Source organism: Saccostrea cucullata, unplaced genomic scaffold (genome assembly GCF_032062105.1).
Source record: "Saccostrea cucullata isolate Sc308-1 unplaced genomic scaffold, CSIRO_AGI_Scuc_v1 ctg90, whole genome shotgun sequence".
Lineage (NCBI taxonomy): Eukaryota > Metazoa > Mollusca > Bivalvia > Ostreida > Ostreidae > Saccostrea > Saccostrea cuccullata.
Genome location: NW_026940868.1, coordinates 1,194,474 through 1,217,904, shown reverse-complemented (window position 1 = coordinate 1,217,904; position 23,431 = coordinate 1,194,474). Strand labels below are relative to the sequence as shown.

The 23,431-nt window shown below is 35.2% G+C and overlaps 1 protein-coding gene across 1 annotated transcript; it reads left to right on the top strand.

The window, feature by feature from the left end:
* The first annotated feature begins 288 nt into the window (after positions 1-288).
* Positions 289-22,079, top strand: LOC134256549 (HAUS augmin-like complex subunit 1). The gene is made up of 9 exons (XM_062739227.1): positions 289-309; positions 1,222-1,396; positions 4,670-4,802; positions 11,582-11,716; positions 12,074-12,197; positions 12,466-12,531; positions 18,808-18,879; positions 18,988-19,035; positions 21,971-22,079. The coding sequence occupies exons 1-9, from the start codon at positions 289-291 to the stop codon at positions 22,019-22,021; spliced, it is 825 nt and encodes a 274-aa protein (XP_062595211.1). The 3' UTR covers positions 22,022-22,079.
* Positions 22,080-23,431: the final 1,352 nt, after the last annotated feature.

Genomic DNA, 23,431 nt, shown 5'->3' with positions numbered 1-23,431 from the left:
TTCCATAATCCAAGTTATCTTCATGCCATCAATAAATCCATAAATGTATGTTGTTACTTCTAAAATAATAACCAGTACCTGTGTGAAATCTTTTTACCAAATATAGTCTCAAGACTCAACCAACCGACTGCCCTGACCAACCAAACGACAATCTATTTTGGATAAAGTGAAAGTAGATTGTAAACGTTGGAATACGTCGGTTCGATTCCGGATTATTATTATGATAGCCCGGGAAAAGTTGAAGCGAAGTTTTACAAAGTTGAAAACATTTTAATCAAAGCATACTCAATGACAACAAAGCATGAAGAGGTGAGTTTTGAAATGATGGTCTTTACATATGTGTTTCATTTTACGCTCATCTGTGTGACTGTGGCAGTTGACTGCCGTTCTGAATTTTCTCGACACTATCACTTGAATCTTGATGATTTATTTGATACTTTCTCGTTTACACAGACATCTGTGTCATCCTTTAACTAAGTACATTTTAAACACATTAATCATAATTACTTGAATTTTGAACTTGAAATCAAAGAAAAGTGAAAATGAAAAAAAAAACCTGTGGACAGATAGTAGACATATTTTACACAAATATAATAAAAATATATCATAATATAATAAAATCATCAGAAAACAGTGTATTCTCTATTGAGAAGTTGGTGGCTCATTGTAATACTGACTTCATCAATGAGGCACAGTATTAAACCAAGCCATCAACTTCTTGGTAACAATAGAGAATTAATACAAACAGTACTAATCAAAGTGTGCTGGTGCACGCACCTTTTTCAAAATTCCTAGGTGTAGGACTTCTTTAGTTTAAGCACCTCATCATGTAAAAATCCACCAGGATGTCAGTTACAAAGTGTTATTCATAACAGGTCATCACTCTTAAACACAAAACACCTTTGCACTCATGCAACTTCAATTCCCAGCCCTAAAAAAAGACATATGTCCCATTATTAACACTATACTAATGAAAAAAGAAACCCAACTCTCAGAGCTTCGATAGGTAATGTGTGGCAAATTGAATGGATAATCCATGAATACATGGCTTACACATACTATATACATTGCATTTGGGAAATGGATGTCATGGGTAAAATTAAAAATAACACTTATGCTTGGCAGACTATTTTTTTAATGTTCATATAAGTAAGGAACGTGTAGTTTTTCTGTAACAGTTATTTAAAATGATGAACTGCAGATGTTTCTTGGTTTTCAAAGGTACAAACCTGGCTTGAGAATGTTTTTGCTGGAGATGACATTCCCGAGTTTGAGATAAATGCCACCAGTTTATCTCTTCTGTACAATCTGATGAGATGTAATGAGCATGCTGACAGAGATACAAAACTCCTGGTGGAGGATTATCGACAAAAGGCAGAGGAATATAACATAGAAGGTATCTGCAGTTATGTTGATTCAAAAGACGGTAGGGGGCAGTATATTTAATTAAATTGGGTTAGCTTGATTGATTAATAATTAATCATTTTTATGAGTTAACACAAATTCTAAACTCCCAGTCCTCTTTCTTTGTTCACATAGCAACAAGATTGCTTAATCATGGCAAACAATCTACATGGAAAGACTTGAAAACCAGAATTGAATGCATTTTCTAGACAAAAAAAAGTTTAATTAGGGCCCCGCAAGGATTTGCGGGTGCCCTATAGTAATCACTCTGTCTGTCCGTCCGTCCGTCCGTCTGTCTATCTGTCCGTCTGTCACTCTTCCGTCCACAAATTTTCTGTTTTTTAGCTCACCTGAGCTGAAAGCTCAAGTGAGCTTTTCTGATCACCCGGTGTCCGTCGTCCGTCCGTCCGTCCGTCCGTCTGTCTGTCCGTCCGTCCGTCCGTCTGTAAACTTTTCACATTTTCAACTTCTTCTCAAGAACCACTGGGCCAATTTTAACCAAACTTTGTACAAAGCATTCTTGGGTGAAAGGGAATTTAAATTGTTAAAATCAAGGGCCAAGACCCCTTCCAAGGGGAGATAATCAAGAAAATACGAAAATAGGGTGGGGTCATTAAAAAATCTTCTTCTCAAGAACCACTGGGCCAGAAAAGCTGAAATTTATGTGGAAGCATCCTGGGGTAGTGTAGATATTAAATTGTTAAAATCATGACCCCCGGGGGTAGGGCGGGGCCACAATAGGGAATCCAAGTTTTACATAGAAATATATAGAACAAATCTTTAAAAATCTTCTTCTCAAGAACCACTGGGCCAGAAAAGCTGAAACTTATGTGGAAGCATCCTTGGGTAGTGTAGATATTAAATTGTAAAAATCATGACCCCCGGGGGTAGGGCGGGGCCACAATAGGGAATCCAAGTTTAACCTAGAAATATATAGAATAAATCTTTAAAAATCTTCTTCTCAAGAACCACTGGGCCAGGAAAGCTGAAACTTATGTGGAAGCATCCTTGGGTAGTGTAGATATTAAATTGTTAAAATCATGACCCCCGGGGGTAGGGCAGGGCCACAATAGGGAATCCAAGTTTTACATAGAAATATATAGAACAAATCTTTAAAAATCTTCTTCTCAAGAACCACTGGGCCAGGAAAGCTGAAACTTATGTGGGAGCATCCTTGGGTAGTGTAGATATTAAATTGTAAAAATCATGACCCCCGGGGGTAGGGCGGGGCCACAATAGGGAATCCAAGTTTAACCTAGAAATATATAGAATAAATCTTTAAAAATCTTCTTCTCAAGAACCACTGGGCCAGGAAAACTGAAACTTATGTGGGAGCATCCTTGGGTAGTGTAGATATTAAATTGTAAAAATCATGACCCCCGAGGGTAGGGCGGGGCCACAATAGGGAATCCAAGTTTAACCTAGAAATATATAGAACAAATCTTTAAAAATCTTCTTCTCAAGAACCACTGGGCCAGGAAAGCTGAAACTTATGTGGAAGCATCCTTGGGTAGTGTAGATATTAAATTGTTAAAATCATGACCCCCGAGGTTAGGGCGGGGCCACAATAGGGAATCCAAGTTTAACCTAGAAATATATAGAACAAATCTTTGAAAATCTTCTTCTCAAGAACCACTTGGCCAGGAAAGCTGAAACTTATGTGGGAGCATCCTTGGGTAGTGTAGATATTAAATTGTTAAAATCATGACCCCCGGGTAAGGGCGGGGCCACAATGGGGAATCCAAGTTTTACATAGAAATATATATAGAACAAATCTTTTAAAAAGATCTGCATCACCCAAGTTACTCAGGTGAGCGATGTGGCCCATGGGCCTCTTGTTTCTAATAACTTTTTTTATGGTTGCCCAATCAAGTTCAAATTTGGTATGGTAGTTCAGTAGGCAGAAATACATATTTTGATGCTAAGTTTTGTTGTCTATGTCTTCTGGTTTAGAGCTGGGGTGGTGGGGTAGATTCCTAAATTATGCATTAGAATGAATGGGCAACTTTTTTTATGGTTGCCCAATCAAGTACAAATTTGGTACAGTAGTTCAGTAGGCAGAAATGCATATTTTGATGCTAAGTTTTGTTCTCTATGTCCCATAGTTTGGAGCTGGGGTGGCGGGGTAGATTCCTTAACTTCATAATAGAATGCATTGGCAAAGAGAGATAACTACTGAAGATGTTCACATTGTAAACTGAATGCTGCTAGGAGTCCCTTGAGATTAATTAGCTTTCCTCCTGAAGAAAATCCAGAGCATTATCTTTATCTGTCACATTGAGATTAATTACCACCTCTGTCTGCAAATGAAGTTTGTTTGAAAGTTAAATCAATTTAGAATGCTATGAACACTCTGAAATGTGGATTTTAATATAATTTTTTATAATTTATTTTTGTTTGATAGTTATAATTTCATTGAAATTTAAAAAAAAAAAAGAAAAGAAAAAGATTAAAGAAGATTTTTTGATTTACTTCTTTTCACTTTTTTCACTTTTTTTTTAAATTAATTCAAGAATACATGTATAATTAATTTTAAATGTAGTTGTATAAAACCCCATTCTATCATTAACACTGAAAAAGTTCTTATTGTAAATTCAGAAGAAAATGATGAGAGAGGTACAATTAATCCCTTGGGATTAATTATCTAGCCTGCTGCAGAAAATTTAGTAGGCTTTTCTTTATCTGTCACTTTAAGATTAATGAAAACCTTTGTCTGCAACTGCTGTTTGTTTGAAGTTAAGGTCAAGCCTTCATGATATTTGCATTCATTGAAGGCTGGCATTTCATAACACAAAGCTTCATAATTGTTTAAATTTACATTCAATGTTAAGTTGTTATTTACTGCCTAATGTAAATACAAAAATATTATTTTCAGGTTTTTGAATATTCAGGAATTATCATTAAATTTTAAGAATACAGTTGCTGTTGCATATTCTTCATAATCATTCTGTAAGCTGCACCCTTTTAATTCTACCCCATGGCGGGGCCCTTGCTGACTGGTCAGTTTTCTAGTTTGCATTCTTTGAAAATGATTTTTTTATTATTTTTTTTATTAAAGAAAACTTTCTATTAATCATAAACCCCCTTTTTAAATGAAATTAAAATGCAGTAAACAGAGTACAGGAGGTGGAAATTACATTAAATGTACATCTGTTTTGCAAAACCATACTTAAGAGGTTTAGAATTATCACACATATGAAATTTTCCTTATCCTAATGATTTTAAAAATAAAAAGTAAAACTTTTTTTTTTAATTTTTCGTGCAGCCAGAAGATGTGAAGGAGTTTTAAAGAGGATGAATTTGTCCATTGCCAGTTTGTCTCAAGCTGGGGTTATCTCCCTTCGTGTTATAGCAAACCTTGCCCTTATTTTACAAATAAGAGACACATCTGATACAAGGTGGGCTTTGTGGATAATTTTTATATACACCGTGCCTAACCCCACATATGGGGGCGCAGAATGGTGCCACCCGGGGGTGAAGAATTCGAAGCGGAATTTTCAATGTTCGTTGACCTGATTAGCTTTTCCACAGTGATTGAGATGAAAATAATCCTAAATTCACTTACGACGGAACACAGTGATATCCCAGCTTACTGTTACTCGTTTCCCAGCTCGGAACTCGTCCTAGAAATACATGAACACTTCTGCAATATCTGACAAGAGCATGCGGGAACACAAATTGGACCGTTTTTTTGTGAAAGTTGGTGCCTTATATGTCACTCAGCTTCATTTGATTTATGTGAGGGACTTTTAGATATGATTTTGCCCCAGACACTCTAATGTTTCGGAGAATTCCACTTGAAATAAAGGGGACAGACTTCAATTTAAGTATGTGGCACTCGGGGGTGAAGATTTTAGTGGAGGCTGGGGGAAGGAATAAATCTCTAACTAATGGAAAGGAATCATTTCTATAAAAGTTATATTGATTATACAAACATTGAATTGCTACAATAAAGTTTTTAACTCTCTCATAATTTCATAAACCTTTTCCCTGAATAAGATCGCTTTAGCGCATATTCAAACTGTTTACTAAAAATCAATTTGTATATTTCGATATAATTTAATTTTAGTTGTAACATGTCATTTGATTGGATAAAAGATTTAATTTATATTGTATCACATAACTTGGCTACGTCACAATGAGCTACGACAAAAACATACTCCGCTTGACGTTAATTTTAAAATTTGCTCAGTTTGAAGCCATTTTTGGAGAAAAAATTGCCTCTTTGTGTACACTGAAATTATAAGGAATGAAGCTTAATGTAAACCATGTTTCATGTACGATACATGTATATAAATAAATTCGTCCAACTTATGTTTTATCGTATATTATAGGATAAGATAAGATCGCGGAACATTAACTGACAAAATTGGAAATTTATAGTGATAGACAATGAAATGGGCGGGTACAATTCGACCCGGACGTGGGGAAAACATCTGATTGAAATTCATTTTCAATCCACCTGAGCTGTTTTCAAAGTAGAGATTGAATCAAGTAATTTCAACTCCGAAATACATATTGTTTGAAGTTCACATTATTTAGTTTTAGCTTATGATTTTAAGAACGTGAAAGATCAAAGAAGACAAAGATTATTTTTCAGGAGATACTGTAAATCACTTTTTATTTGCGAGAACTTTATTTTCGCGTAATTACGCGAGACAGTGTGCTCGCGAAAATTTAATTCTCGCGTATAATAGTATACCTTAAGATTATATAGAGCAATAACCACAATTCGTGAAAATTTTGTCTCGCTAATCAAGAGTCAATGACTATCTCGCGAAAATAAGGTGTCGCCAAAATTAAGTGATCTACAGTATTTGATTCTAGAAGGGGAAGGGGGGGGTAAAATTTTCGAGTCAGATCATGGCTTAACATGACAATATACTTTTAATATATCTAGGATTACATGTATAAGAGTGCATGAGTTTTATAGTTATTCTCACTGAAAAATTGGACAACTTTATTTAAAAATCTCCACCCCCCTTCCCCCTCACCAACACAAAGATATGCATATATTTACCAAACAGAAACGAAATATTTGTCCCTTAAATATTAATATATTTAAAACACTGGACAAAAAAATTCAAACTGTACCAAATTAAAATTATTTGTCTTCTTGGTTAATCAGCAATATAAATGTACCTTCTAGCCTAGCTGAGGTGGATTGAAAATGAATTTTGATCTGCAATTTCAATCCGATGTTTTCCCCACGTCCGCGTCGAATTGTACCTGCCCATTTCATTGTCTATCACTGAATGTTTTGATTGCCAGTTAATGCTCCGCGGTCGTAAGATTCATTCCTTAAATATACTTAAGGTATACATATCTTTCTTTTACAGTAAATAGAACTTTAGCAATAGATAAGAGTACATATTACATATATACTACTTGTTAGTCCGTTATTTATACACTGAATTGACGAGGGATTTTCCAGTTCATGACAAGGGGCATACGGAGAGTGTGACCGGTCGGCAGGGGATGCTCACTCCTCCATGGTACCTGATCCCACCTCTTATGTTAAGCAGGTCCGTGTTTGCTCTGCTCCTGTTTTGTATTGTTTTATGAACTTTTGATCTTGAATACTGTTCATTATCTCCATATGTTCCATGTATATAGAATTGATTTAGAATTTTATATACGAGTGTTCATGCATTGAAGTTAATTAAATTTACTGACTATTGAAAGAAGAGGAGCTAACAAGGCGTTCAGAATACCCATATCTTCAGATATATAAAAATCACATTCAATTTGTGAAAAGAATTTAGAGTAAACTTTTCATTATTGAAATTAAGATAAACAAAACCTTTCTGAGAAAAATGTTCTCAAAAAAATATTATTCCAGACCTGTTATTGTAAATGGTATTCGTGGGGTTCGAACCCCCTAGCAATAAAACATTGAGTATCACCACAGGCACTTGAGGGCTGGACCCCCTTTTTCACATCACCTTGACTATTGAAAATGTCCATTGAAAGATTGGTTGGACCCCACACTTCTTACCACAGTATAGTGATATCAAGGAAATGTAGTATTGTATCACTATGCCAAAAAACTCTTTGCACTGATTTCATAGGGAAACAGCGCGTACTTTCAACGTCTACATGAAAAATACATCTGAAAAAAAAAAACTGAGAAACTTAATTCTAATTACACTTTATAATATTTACATAATTTCTTAAACAACAGATCTATACTGAAAGGAAAAAGAAACGCATAATAGCATAATAGCGAAATATATTTAACTATGTGGCCGAAAATTATGAAAATTGGTCAAATGTGTATTTTGATTACTGTGCACTAAAATCGCTGGTCAAAATTACTCAACCATGAAATGTATGGCGTCACTTAGGGGAAGTGATAAAAAGCCAAATACAGGTGCATGTTGATAATGACAATTTTGAGATCACATTTTGTAGTGCCAAGAGATGCATTTGAGTTATAGACATCGTTTTCCGGTATTTGCAGTCAGAAAAAAATTCTTGCAATCATAGTATTGTTGACGGAAGTTACATGGGGTCTAGTAATTGAGTTGCATATAACTGAATAAAAAGGCAACAACATGTTGCTGTGCAGTTTGTTTTTAACTTTTTGACCAAAAATGTTTTTCCGGTTGTCAGAGAGTAATTTGAAATGTTTCCAACCAACCATGACGGTGACGTTGGCGCGTAACAACGTCACATCAAGAGAGGGCTTTTCATCATGCCACATCGGTTATTGTCAAGTCATTATTACTGAAACCGATATTTTCATAGCAGATAATCATACTCATATTTTCACCCTAATACTGACTGAAACTCTCTTCTCTAATTTGGTACGCAAGCTTGGCAACTTTACGTCAATTTTACTCTCACACGCTCCGTATGCGTAATGTTTTTAGCATGTTCATGCTGAGAAAATGTAGCCAGTGTTTGTCGAGACTTCCTTACAACATTCACGTGTACCTACATAAGCTACATTCCGTCAATTCTAACCCGAATTCTATCCTAAATCGAAAATTCGTGGGATTCATTGGGTTGGGGGATTTGTTTGCTTTGAAATAATACATCTACTCTCAACCATGAAGACTATTGTCGGAAGGCTTGAATGATAATCCTATGAGAAAGATAAATATTCAATGCACAAGAAAATCAAGACTGTTACTGATGCGCAAGTGACATGATGAGAATTTTAATTTTAATTTTGGGGGGTATCGACATATCAACTTCAATAACTTCGGAATTATTAGTCCATGTCACACAAGATCTCGGTTACTTGTTGTTTAAAGTTGAATTAAAATGTTTGATAACAATACTGGAAAACATATTGGAAATAAAAGTTTTAATTTTATTCGAAAGTTTATTATGCATTTCTTTTTCCTTTCAGTATATTTTAAGCTGAACAAAAAAGACAGTTCCAATTTAAATTTATATACTAAGATCTTAAACAGAGCAATACGATTGATATACATTAACAAAAATTATTCCTTCCCCCAGCCTCCACTAAAATCTTCACCCCCGAGTGCCCACACTGAAATTGAAGTCTGTCCCCTTTATTTCAGGTGGAATTCTCCGAAACCTTAGAGTGTCTGGGGCAAAATCATATCTAAAAGTCCCTCACATAAATCAAATGAAGCTGAGTGATCTATAAGGCACCAAGTGGGCAACTTTCACAAAGAAACGGTCAAATTTCCGTTCCCGCATGCTCTTGTCAGATGTTGCAGAAGTGTTCATGTATTTCTAGGACGAGTTCCGAGCTGGGAAACGAGTAACAGTAAGCTGGGATATCACTGTGTTCCGTCGTAAGTGAATTTAGAATTATTTTCATCTCAATCACTGTAGAAAAGCTAATCAGGTCAACGAACATTGAAAATTCCGCTTCGAATTCTTCACCCCCGGGTGGCACCATTCTGCGCCCCCATATGTGGGGTTAGGCACGGTGATATAGATAAGAGATAATTAAGATAACTTTGAGATCAGAAGACATCTATCAGTAAAATAAAAATAAGATAATTTTGAGCTCAGAAGACATCAATTTTTTTTTTTTACATTGTTAACGAGGCTAGGGGGTGGCAGCCATTTTTAGACTATTTCAATCTCCTTTAAAAGGAGAGCTCCATATAAAGATATACAAAATGGTAAAATTTTAAAACTAAAATATATGAATTTTTTCTTTGCCAAATGATAGTTGACACTTAAATATACCGTATATAAAAAAAATAATTTAAATCTTGTGGTTAATTTGGGATTAATTAAATTATTGACCCGCCAGCCTCCTTAAGATAGAAAGTTTTGTGATAAATCTTATGATGATTTACATTGACTTATTTTAAAGATTTTTAGCTCACCTCAACGAAGTTGGGGGGAGCTTATGTGATACCCTCGGCGTCGGCGTCGGCGTCCCGGGTTAAGGTTAAGTTTTTTGGAGCAGTTTTCTTTTTAAGTACTTCTATGTCCTATATTGATTAGACATGCTTGGAAGATGTTGCTAGTGTGTTTCATTGTACCAGTCAAAGTTTCAGAGGCTGCAATTTCAGCAAAGGAATGACCAGGTTAATGTTTTTGGTGCAGGTTAACATTTTTGGTGCAGTTTTTGGTGTAGGTCTCATTTCCGAGTAACTATAAGCCCTATGTTGACCAAACTTACATGGATGATACATCTTAGGATGCATACTACCAGCCTTGCTTCGGATGCTGAATCTGACCTACATTTTCCGGTTGAGTGAACAGCTTAAAGTTTTTGGTGATGGTTTCATTTTGAAGATACTTTGAGCCCTATAATGACCAAACTTGCATGGATGGTACATCTTAGGATGTATTCTACTAAACTTGCTTCGGATGCTGAATCTGACCTATATTTTCCGGTTGAGTGAACAGGTTAAAGTTTTTTGGTGCAGGTTTCATTTCCAAGTTACTATGAGACATATAATGACCAAACTTACATGGATGATACATCTTAGGATGCATACTACCAGCCTTGATTTGGATGCTGAATCTGACCTACATTTTCTGGTTGAGTGAACAGGTTAAAGTTTTTGGTGAAGGTTTCATTTCGAAGATACGTTGAGCCCTATAATGACCAAACTTGCATGGATGGTACATCTTATGATGTAATCTACTAGGCTTGCTTCGGATGCTGAATCTGACCTACATTTTCCGGTTGAGTGAAGAGGTTAAAGTTTTTGGTGCAGGTTTCATTTTCAAGTTACTATGAGACATATAATGACCAAACTTGCATGGGTGGTACATCTTACGATGCATATTACAAGACCTGCTTCGGATGCTGAATCTGACCTACATTTTCTGGTTGAGTGAACAGGTTAAAATTTTGGGTGCAGGTTTCATTTCCAAGGTACAGTACTATGAACCCTATAACGACTTAATTGCATGGATGGTACATCTTAGGATGCATACTACCAGACTTGCTTCGGATGCTGAATCTGACCTACATTTTCTGGACAAGTAAATAGGTTAAAGTTTATGGTGCAGGATTCATTTCCAAGTAACTTTGAGCCCTATAATGACCAAACTTGCATGGATGGTACATCTAAGGGTGCATTCTACTAGGCTGGCTTCGGATGCTGAATCTGACCTACATTTTCTGGATTAGTGGAAAGGTTAATTTTTTTATACAGGTTTCATTTGCAAGGAACTTTAAGCCCTATGTTGACCAAACTTGCATGGATGATACATCTTAGGATGCACACTAATGGACTTGCTTCAGATGCTGAATTCGACATACATTTTCCAGATAATAGACCTCGTAAAAGTTATGGGTGCAAGTCTATCACCAAGATACTATAAGGCTTATATAAACCAGTTGCACAAATGATGCATCAAGGGATGAAAACTCTCAATCTTGCTTCAGATGCTGGATTTTAATTACATTTTCATGATGAAGAACTAGTTTTTAGTTTTTATATAGGTCTATTCCAAAGTATCAAATTTGCATAAATTTTGCATTTTTGGATGTACACTTTTTGTTGGTTAATTGTGTGACTTAATTTGCCTTACTTAAAGACAACACACGTTGAGGTGAGCTCTGTAATCTCTGATTACCTATGTTTTTTTATATTTTTTTATTTAAAAAAAAAACCTTTATATTTTTACATTTAACAAAACCATTATAATCTGAGAGTGTATAAACATACCCTTTATATTTTGTTTCCATATTCATGTAATGTATCTACCCTGGTATTTTTAGTTTCCTTCTGGCAATGCAACATTTGGATGATGAAATATACAAGGCTGAGGAAGCCAGAAGAAAAGAGGAGAGAAATTTACAGATTTTAACTGAGAAAATCAAAACTGCCATGGTTAAGCAGAGCCACCTCAAAAAGTAAGGAGGAAATTTTTAATGTGTTGGTATCACAAGGCTGCAGTGATCAGAAAACCTATCTCAAGGCACGATTAAGGAAATTTTCTCAATATTAAACAGTTGTAGAAATGATTAAGACAATCAGCATCTCCTTATTTATTAGAATTATATTTACATCTTATCAAAATGGGAATATTTAATACATGTATGTACACTATCACTGAGCAAAAGCACCCAAGAAACAAATTAGAAAGGAAAACAAAAATTGTGATGTGCAAAAAAAGCATAGGTTTCGTCTTTGTATATGTATGTTATATAATTATTATGTGGATACTGGAAATTTTGTGGGCATTCACTTTGTGAAAATTAAAATTACAGAGCCATGGATGTACTTGAACAAAAAGCAGCATGTCAGCAACCAGAAACTGAGAAACGAATGAAAGATGTTCACTTCATCCGCAGCAAGACCAAAGAATATCAGGATAAAATTAAACAAATGCAGGTAAAGTTTGAGGAAATTTTAAATTTGTTCAGGAATTATAAGGGAAACAAATATTTAAAAAATTGACAAATGAGAGGTAAATTAAATGATACAACTGCAGATCACATATCATACAGATTAATGGCTAAGTGGTGTAATTTTCCTTTCATTTTATCCAGAATAGGAAAATCTATATAAGGTTTGAAAAACATGATTATCCATGCATCAGTGTTTGACTTTATCAATATACCAAAATACACATTAATCTACATGTATATATATTTTGCAGAAATCTCTTCAAAAACTGAAAGTGGATCCCTCCATTTATCACAATAGCCTTATAAAGAGTTCGAAGGTAAGAGAATCTGCTAGTCTATGAATAAATCAGTACCAGGTATGAAATTTGATGAAGATTTACTAAGTTTGATAATAGCAAATTACAATCAAACCCCATTATCTTGAACTCAGTGTCCGAGAGATCCAAGATATTGAAGGTATTCAAGGAAAAGTGGTTAGGTCTTGGAAATGACTTTGAACTATCCATAGTATTTGAGATATTTTAAATGTTCAACTTAATGATTGAGTTGTGCTATTTCCATTTTCACAGATCCTGAAGCCAAGCTTAACGAGGCCCGATCTACTTGATCTGCGCATACGTTCTAACGCAGCATCGACTCAGTCACGTCACAATTAATACCCTTGACTGCCGTCACAATTGAAAATAATAACGTCACAATTAAAATGACGTCAAATTGCGCTAAAATGTTTCGGTGATCTTACTTACCTGGTAGCTCTATAGACTATGCATTCAAAGGCTGGCATTTCTATTATTTTTTTTTTTAAATACATGTATTTAAATTAATAAACAACTTTGGAACCTAATTAATTTTGAGGTATCATTTTTGGTACAGATTCATGAATTTTATCCTGTTTTATTTCAATTTATGAGTTTAAAAAAACAAAGTAAATGATTTTAGTGTCTCTCTTTGAACATGTTGAAGTGTTTATACACACTCTTTTCTTTTCATTGCGGACTTAAATATGCATGGATTATCTTCAGTTTTAAAAAATAAAACAAGTCTTTTATTAATCATTTAAATTGAACCCACGAAATATTTTATTTTTCTATATATTACATGATATTATAGTAAAAATCGCAATTTTGTCTCCTTTTACCCCCACCCCCACCCCTTTTTTCTACGTAAATCAACGTTGCGTGTTAAGAGAAAAACAAAGCATGGCAAGAAAATTATTTCATAATGTGAGAATTATTTAGTTTTTAGAAACTAATACAGTATTGCAATCGTTTGTTGGTGTTATGTAAACCCATTGTCATCTATAAAATACGTATAGTTGGATAGAATAAATCCAAATTTTGTGTTTTGACATGCCCCCTTTTCACTGCAATTAAGGCTACCTCCAATTTTCTTTTTATTTTTAGCTCACCTGAGCCGAAGGCTCAAGTGAGCTTTTCTGATCACATTTTGTCCGTCGTCCGTCCGTCTGTCTGTCCGTCTGTAAACTTTTCACATTTTCGACTTCTTCTCAAGAACCACTGGGCCAATTTTGACCAAACTTGGTACAAAGCATCCTTGTATGAAGGGAAATTTAAATTGTGAAAATGAAGGGCCAAGTCCCCTCACAAGGGGAGATAATCAAGAAAAGACAAAAATAGGGTGGGGTCATTAAAAAATCTTCTTCTCAAGAACCACTGGGCTAGAAAAGCTGATACTTAGGTGGAAGCATCCTGGGGTAGTGTAGATTCTAAATTTTAAAAATCATGACCCCCCGGGATAGGGTGGGGCCACAATGGCGAATCATACTTTTACATAGAAATATAAAGGAGAAATCTTTAAAAATCTTCTTCTCAAGAACCACTGGGCCAGAAAAGCTGAAACTTATGTGGAAGCATCCTTAGGTAGTGCAGATTCTAAATTGTTAAAGTCATGACCCCCGGTGGTAGGTTGGGGTCACAATAGGGAATCAAAGTTTTACATAGAAATATAAAGGATTTTTTTTTTAAATCGATCCTCTCAGGAACCACTGGGCCAGAAATGTTGAAACTTATGTGGAAGCATCCTTAGGTAGTGCAGATTCTAAATTGTAAAAATCATGACCCCCAGGGATAGGGCGGGGCCACAATGGGGAATCAAACTTTTACATAGAAATATAAAGGAAAAATCTTTAAAAATCTTCTTCTCAAAAACCACTGGGCCAGAACAGCTGAAACTTAGGTGGAAGCATCCTTAGGTAGTGCAGATTCTAAATTGTTAAAATCATGACCCCAGGGATAGGGCGGGGCCACAATGGGGAATCAAACTTTTACATCGAAATATAAAGGAAAAATCTTTAAAAATCTTCTTCTCAAGAACCACTGGGCCAGAAAAGCTGAAACCTATGTAGAAGCATCCTGGGGAAGTGCAGATTCTAAATTGTTAAAATCATGACCCCCGGGGATAGGGCGGGGCCACAATGGGGAATCAAACTTTTAAATAGAAATATAAAGGAAAAATCTTAAAAAATCTTCTTCTCAAAAACCACTAGGCCAGAAAAGCTGAAACTTAGGTGGAAGCATCCTTAGGTAGTGCAGATTCTAAATTGTTCAAATCATGACCCCCCCCCCCCCAGGGATAGGGCGGAGCCACAATGGGGAGTCAAACTTTTACATAGAAATATATAGGTAAAATCTTTAAAAATCTTCTTCTCAAGAACCACTGGGCCAGAAAAGCTGAAACTTATGTGGAAGCATCCTGGGGAAGTGTAGATTCTAAATTGTAAAAATCATGACCCCCAGGGATAGGGCGGGGCCACAATGGGGAATCAAACTTTTACATCGAAATATATAGGAAAAATCTTTAAAAATCTTCTTCTCAAAAACCACTTGGCCAGGAAAGATGAAACTCATGTGGAATCATCTTCAGGTAGTGTAGATTCAAGTTTCTTCAAATCATGACCCCCGGGGCAAGGGTGGGGCCAAAATGGCCGACCCAAGTTTTACATAGGAATATATAGGAAAAATCTTTAAAAATCTTCTTCTCATGAACCACTGGGCCAGGAAAGATGAAACTCATGTGGAATCATCCTCAGGTAATGTAAATTCAAATTTGTTCAAATCATGACCCCCGGGGCTAGGGCGGGGCCAAAATGGCCGACCCAAGTTTTACAAAGGGATATATAGGGAAACCTTTTAAAATCTTCTTTTCAAGTACAGTGGAGCCTCATTTATCCGGACGCTTTGGTTCCCAGTCAATTTGTCCGGATATGTGAAGCATCCGGATATCTGAATCACCAGTTTAACAAGACAGAATAACATTTTAAAATTTCGTTCCGACGAAAAATCGTCCGGATACTGAAGCATCCGGATATCTGGCGTCCGGATATCTGAGGGTCCACTGTACTTCAAAGCTATGATTAGGGATATTTATACGGAATCATCCTCAGGTAGTGGATTCTAGTTTGTTCAAATGACGAAACTTACGTGAAAGTATCCTGGGGTAGTGTAGATTCTAAATTGTTAAAATCATGACCCCCGGGGATAGGGCGGGCCACAATGGGGAATCGAACTTATACATAGAAATATAAAGGAAAAATCTTTAAAAATCTTCTTCTCAAGAACCACTGGGCCAGAAAAGCTGAAACTTATGTGGAAGCATTCTTAGGTAGTGCAGATTCTAAATTGTAAAAATCATGACCCCCAGGGATAGGGCGGGGCCACAATAGGGAATCAAAGTTTTACATATACATGTATATATAGGAAAAATCTTTAAAAATCTTCTTCTCAAGAACTGTGAAAATTAGCAACATCAATCAACCAAACTTGTAAGAGATATATTAGGACCCGACATTCCAAACCACACTTCTAGTAGATATGATTTTTGCATAGAGCAGATTAATATTTGATTTGAATTATGCAAGTAGCTGTAGAGTGTTTCGGCTATTAAGAAACATCATCAGGGGCCACAGACATAAATCATGGTGTTTATTTTAGGTGAGACCGGATTATTTCGTCACCTATATTCTTGTGTTTGCTGTAAGCTATGATTGGTTGAGAATTAAATTAAGTTTTGCATTCTGGATTTCTAAGAATGGTGTCCCAGTATTTCAGAATTCAATTTTTCAGTTTGAAAATTAGCGACATCAATCAACCAAACTTGTAACATATTTATTAGGACCCAATGGGTGTGGCCACAATGGGGAATCAAAGTTTTACTATGTTGAATCAAAGCATCCTATGGTCTTGTAGATTTCAAATTGTTTAAATTATGATCGTTTGGGTAGGGTGGGGTCACAATATGTATAACAAGGGGGAAATCTGGTAAATAACGGAATGTTCGAAGCTTCTCAGGTGAGCGATGTGGCCCATGGGCCTCTTGTTTATAAGAAGAATGAAAATTGCATGATATGTGTGAAAAACAAAGAATTTCATCATGTATTTTTTAGCTCACCTGAGCCGAAGGCTCAAGTGAGCTTTTCTGATCACATTTTGTCTGTCGTCTGTCCGTCTGTCTGTCTGTCTGTCCGTCTGTCCGTCTGTAAACTTTTCACATTTTCGACTTCTTCTCAAGAACCACTGGGCCAATTTTGACCAAACTTGGTACAAAGCATCCTTGGGTGAAGGGGAATTTAAATTGTTAAAATGAAGGGACGTATCCCCTCGCAAGGGGAGATAATCAAGAAAAGACAAAAATAGGGTGGGGTCATTAAAAAATCTTCTTCTCAAGAACCACTGGGCCAGAAAAGCTGAAACTTATGTGAAAGCATCCTAGGGTAGGGTAGATATTAAATTGTTCATATCATGACCCCCGGGGGAAGGGCGGGGCCACAATGGGGAATCAAAGTTTTACATAGAAATATATAGGAAAAATCTTTGAAAATCTTCTTCTCAAGAACTACTGGGCCAGAAAAGCTGAAACTTATGTGAAAGCATCCTAGGGTAGGGTAGATATTAAATTGTTCAAATCATGACCCCCGGGGGAAGGGCGGGGCCACAATGGGGAATCAAAGTTTTACATAGAAATATATAGGAAAAATCTTTGAAAATCTTCTTCTCAAGAACTACTGGGCCAGGAATGCTGAAACTTCTGTGAAAGCATCCTAGGGTAGGGTAGATATTAAATTGTTCAAATCATGACCCCCGGGGGAAGGGCGGGGCCACAATGGGGAATCAAAGTTTTACATAGAAATATATAGGAAAAATCTTTGAAAATCTTCTTCTCAAGAACTACTGGGCCAGAAAAGCTGAAACTTATGTGAAAGCATCCTAGGGTAGTGTAGATATTAAATTGTTCAAATCATGACCCCCGGGGGAAGGGCGGGGCCACAATGGGGAATCAAAGTTTTACATAGAAATATATAGGAAAAATCTTTGAAAATCTTCTTCTCAAGAACTACTGGGCCAGAAAAGCTGAAACTTATGTGGAAGCATCCTGGGATAGTGTAGATTCTAAATTGTAAAAATCATGACCCCCGGGGGAAGGGTGGGGCCACAATGGGGAATCAAAGTTTTACATAGAAATATATAGGAAAAATCTTGGAAAATCTTCTTCTTAAGAACCACTGTGCCAGAAAAGTTGAAACTTATGTGGAAGCATTCTTGGGTAGTGTAGATTCTAAATTGTTCAAATCATGACCCCCGGGGAAAGAGCGAGGCCACAATGGGGAATCAAAGTTTTACATAGAAATATATAGGAAAAATCTTTGAAAATCTTCTTCTCAAGAACCACTGGGCCAGAAAAGCTGAAACTTATGTGGAAGCATCCTGGTATAGTGTATATTCTAAATTAAATCATGACCCCCGGGGGAAGGGTGGGGCCACAATTGGTAATCAAAGTTTTACATAGAAATATATTGTAAAAATCTTTGAAAATCTTCTTCTCAAGAACCACTGGGCCAGAAAAGTTGAAACTTATGTGGAAGCATTCTTGGGTAATGTAGATTTTAAATTGTTCAAATCATGACCCCCAGATGAAGGGTGGAGCCACAATGGGGGGATCACAGTTTTACATAAAAATATATAGGAAAAATCTTTGAAAATCTTCTTCTCAAGAACCACTGGGCCAGAAAAGCTGAAACTTATTTGCACATGGAAGGATCCTGGGGTAGTTGATTTCAAAATGTCTTAATTATGATCAGTGGGGTAGGGTGGGGATACATAATGTATTACAAGGGGGAAATCTGGTAAAGAACAGAATGGTCAAAGCTTCTCAGGTGAGCGATGTGGCCCATGGGCCTCTTGTTTTAATTTGTAAATTTCTTTGTTTATTGAGAGTTTTAGCATGTAATTATGTATAAAAACAAGAAAAATGGTCCATATCTTGACAATGTCCCCATTTCACTACAATAAAGGCAAGGTTAAAAAAATTCATTCTAATTTTTCTAAGCATAAAACATACATTCCGTTTTCATAATTTTCAACTAGATCGGGCCTCGTTAACTACTGTTTAGACATTATAAGTCTAATAGACTTAGTTATTGAGAAGAATATATTTATGAATATCAAATATTTTGATAAAATTGATCATATTTTGAAACATTTCAAATTTTACAGGCCTTTTCTTCTATAATTCTTTGTAAATTATGAAAGGGGGCATTATAATATTCTAATGTTTCACTGTACTTTCACTTTCAATAGGAGTTACAAAAGCTTCAGGAGGAGTTGTCTCCCCTGCAGTCCAAGTTACAGACATACAGCAGCCTACCTCCGGTAAATATTGGAGATTATCCTGAATTATTTACATAAGTTTATGATATTTTTAACAACGCTTTAAAGTAACTTTAACATGTACATTTATGCATGTGTTCAATATTTCAGGATTTATCATCTATCAAAGTGAAAATAGAAGAATTAAAAGTAAAATTGGTAAGTATAATTTATTTGAAAGTTGTTTTTTTATGTTTCATATATTGCAAGATTAGAGGGTCTACTGAGCTCTACCCTTGGTTTTATGTACATGTATGTATTCCTTAACAAGCAGATTATTAACTCACCCAAAGCAAAGATCAAAAATCGTCCTTTGTCATACACTCTTGACAATATCATTTTTCTATGCCAGTTTCAATCAAACTTGGCACAATCTCTGGATGAAAGGGGTTTTTAAGTTTATAAATGAAAGACCACACCCTCTTTCATTGAATTTATGAAAATTTAAAGGCATTCCTCCAAAAAACCCTTTTCTCAAGAATCAAGGGGCCAAAATGAAAAGCTTCATTATTATATACATATTTTAAATTCAATTTTGTACATATCAGAAAGGGGGTAGGTGTATGTAGGGGGTACAGCAGAATGACAGATGTCAAAGAAATACATTGGAGTGTGTGGAGGAAATCTTTAAAAATCTTCCTCTCAAGAACAGCAAAGTCATGATTAGTCATATAGATATGGAAGTATCCTAACAGGTAGTTTTGGTTCAATTTGTTTGCTTAGGGCCCTCTGGAATAGGTAAAGGCTACCAAAGGGGATCCGAGTTTTACCAGAAAGAATTTTTTAGAGAGTGGCAAGGCCACACTAAATCATATTTAAAAAAAAATAACCAACCCTAGTTATATGGATCATACACTGTATCGGTTTTTGATTATGAGTGAGGAAGTAGGGATTAGGTTGAAATTGGAAAAAAATATTCTCTAAAAGGCAGGGCCAGGTTGATTGTGTTGATATTAAAGCATCCTAATTTTGCAGTGTTTTCCCCAGGCCGTTTTTGCATGGCGGTACCGCCATGCATTCACGATCTCCCGCCATGCATCACATGTTGCCGCCATGCTTCCCGCTATGCATGAATTATTAATTGTGTACCATGTGAATGATATCAGTTACAAATATTTCAATAAAACAATTAAAATCACTTGAATCCTCGCGTGTACTGTGCACCTGTTGTGAACCTGAAGCGAATCACGGCACGGGGTATGATGCAATATCTAGACCTAGCTGTCAATGTTTGTTTATTGCAATTTACTGGTATGTTACGAAGTATCATGCTTTTAATTGGTTAAAAATTAATTTATAACCATAAACAAGTAATTAATTGCCGTCAGATAGTATACACTGTCACAGTAAAAGCAATACACTTGTTGCAGCCCGGAGGACCGGGCTGCTCTATACATATAAGTTTAAGTGTTGGTATATGGGGATTGGTGTGGGAGTAGTTATTCAAAATTAAAGGTTTTCTAAACATTGAAAAGATGGTTAATCAGAATGTTCTTTCTCTTTATAAATTACGAGATACATAATATATTTACTTCCATAAAGCGAATGTGTAAAAATATATATGTTTTACATAATTAATATATAAAGTTGTTTATCATTTTCTATCGAAAAAACGACAGGTCCCTTTTTTTAGAACATCGAATTTTACTTCTCGCATAAAAACGGACTCTGCACAGTTTTATATTCTAAAATTGAAAATTAAATACATTTTTGAATATAGGTGATGCATGTGTCTAACTTCAATTTATATTTTATGCAGCCAACATTTACTCGAGGAATTGAAGTTTAAAATGGTATCGTTTTTGTTTGACATTTATCCGACTATAAGTTTTCCAAATATTCGCGAGTATCGTCTCCATCAATTAGACGCATATCTTTTCACACATATCGAAGCGGTTTGATGAACAAGACTCTTTCATTGTTTACTTTATATATTTCCCGGGCGACAATTGATGGTTACATCAATGTTTTCTTGTTAATGCACATATGAGTTTTCCCGACATTCACAGGTCGTTCTATAAATAGCATTGATGCTCCAACATAAAAACAGTTTCATTAGTTAAACTCATAATATTTAAGACATCTTTTGCATTGAAGTGCTGAAAATAGACATGTCTTATTTAACATTATCAATGTTTATTTACTTTATAAACTATGGGGAGGTACTTAGTTCAAACACATGTGCTTTTAATAAACAGTGACCTTCACCTATATTCAAAAGCGGGAAAAATCAAACATCAAATAAAAGCAAATAAGTTGTCACAAAGTTTACTTGTAGGCATAAGTGCTACAAATTAATGAGCACCTTTTTTATTTCAAGTAGACTGCAAAAGACTACAGTAGGGACATAAGTTAATAATAATAAAAAGGTGGATGTCACTATAAGGGTCTATTTGCAGTTCAGCAAAAATAACACAATACACAAAACAGTAAAAAGACAATGGCTTTATAGAAAATTTTAATAGAGCAAAATTTTTTTTGAATTAGCCTAATTCTATTTTTATTTATTTATTTTTTTTTTACCAACTCAATTTTTGAATATTTTTTAAGATTGAATTTATATTTTTCATTTAAATACATATTAACATTTAAATACATGTACAATTAACTTAACCAAGACACGCCGCGCGCCATCAATTCAGCGAAATTCCCCCCATGCATCAAAAATTTTCTGGGGAAAACACTGATTTTGTGTAGATTTGATTAAAAAAAAACTTCCTTAGGCCCAGTTTTGGTCATAAATATGGAGTTAAAACTTTAATGAAATTAAAAAAAAAATCATCTAAAGAAGAGCAGAGGTCAAGTGATTCAAGTGAGCATTGTGGCCCAATATGAGAAACTAGTTGCAAAATCAATACTGTATTTAGGGAAATTTTTGCCCCTGTTCTATTTTCACCCTTTTAGCCCTGTTCAAAGTTGGGCAAATTTAAAACAGGGCAATTTTCAAAGAAAATAACATAATTTCTTAAACAGAACCATGACTGGGTGAATTTAAAATGGGACAAAGTTGTTCGCAAGTGCAAAATGGTAAAATAAACATGGGGAGAAAATAAACCTGTATAATACAGTATTTTGTCTTTTTTTCTTATTTCAGGCTGGTTTAGAAAATGAGTTTAGCAAGAGAATAGATCTCATGCATATGTGAAAACGAGTCAGTGATGTTGATGACCTTGAAATGATATCAGTTAAAAGAAGATCCCTGGAATAAAAAAAGACAGGTTATAAAATGAATTTTGTATATATCTTGTATATTAATACATGTAGCATTTTGAATAAAATATACTGAAAACAGAGAAGTGACTTCTAACATCTTTTGTCTAACAATGTCAGATATTGAGTTTTTTTTGTTTTTTTTTTTCAAATCAATTCATCTTTTTTTAGCAGTTTTCAACTGTTATTTTTTAGGGCACCTGAGTAAACTCAGGTGGGAAGATACTAAATATCTTACCTTTTTAAAGATCTGACTGACCTGAGTCACCTGACCAACATAAAATTCATTTAAGAGGACCACTTACAACCATGAATCCTAACCAACCAACCATGACTTAACTATTAAAAACGAGAACTTTCAAGCTATATTCTTGTATATTTTTGTTTAAAATGTACAGTACCAGAAAATCTCTTAGGGTGAGTACATGTAGTTTTCACTGGAAAGACATCTCCGGGTGGCTAGTTCTAACTGCAAAGATCTCGGGTTGAGTAAATTTTTGGGTCTCCCTATAGTAAAGGTAATGTTGGGAAAAAAGTGTGTTAAAGGGGCTGGGTCGGTGTGGCCATTTTTAGACTATTTTAGTCTCCTTTAGAAGAAGAGTTCCATATGAAGATATACAAAAATGGTCAAATTTTAAAACTAAAATGTATGATATTTTTCTTTGCTAAATGATAGTTGACAGCTTTTTAAAAGATACCATATTTAAACCAAAGTCTCTGATGAGACTGTAGCTCTACTGGTCTGTTCGTGTACAGGAAAAGTGGCACTTGGATTTGTTTTTTCATCAGGCAGAAATAAATAGAATTATATATCTAAGTGTAGTCTGCCGTACTTGTGTGCCAAGTTATATTGAAATCAGACCAAAACTGTTGAAACTTTTATAGGAATTTAATAAAGATTTCTATTTTTAGTAACCATGGCAACACCGTTCATCAAAATCAAAAACCAATGCACCAAATTATGTATCTTAGTGTGATCTACTTACACGCCAAGTTATATTGAAATCGAACTAAAACCTGTAGGAGGAGTAGCGTTTTAAATGAATTTCTCAGAAAATTCTATTTTTATTAACCATGACAACGTTAACACCGTTCATCGAAATCAAAAACCAGCACACTAAATTATGTATCTTAGTGTAGTCTACTTGCGTGCCAAGTTATATTGAAATCGAACCAAAACTGTAGGAGGACCGGAGTAGCATTTTAAAAAAAATTTACAGACAGACGGACAGCTAGACAGACGGACACCTTATTGTTGCATAAGCTCTTCTGGTCTCTGGAGAGAGAAAGAAAGAGAGAGAGAGAGATGAATTGTCGCTTAATATATTCAATACAATGGATTGAA

Bases quoted from the DNA above. Each gene is read 5' to 3' on its own strand.
- LOC134256549 (XM_062739227.1), top strand. From the start codon at position 289: ATGACAACAAAGCATGAAGAG. The intron at 310-1,221 runs GTGAGTTTTGAA...TGGTTTTCAAAG, and splicing joins TGACAACAAAGCATGAAGAG to GTACAAACCTGGCTTGAGAA. The intron at 12,198-12,465 runs GTAAAGTTTGAG...TATATTTTGCAG, and splicing joins ATAAAATTAAACAAATGCAG to AAATCTCTTCAAAAACTGAA.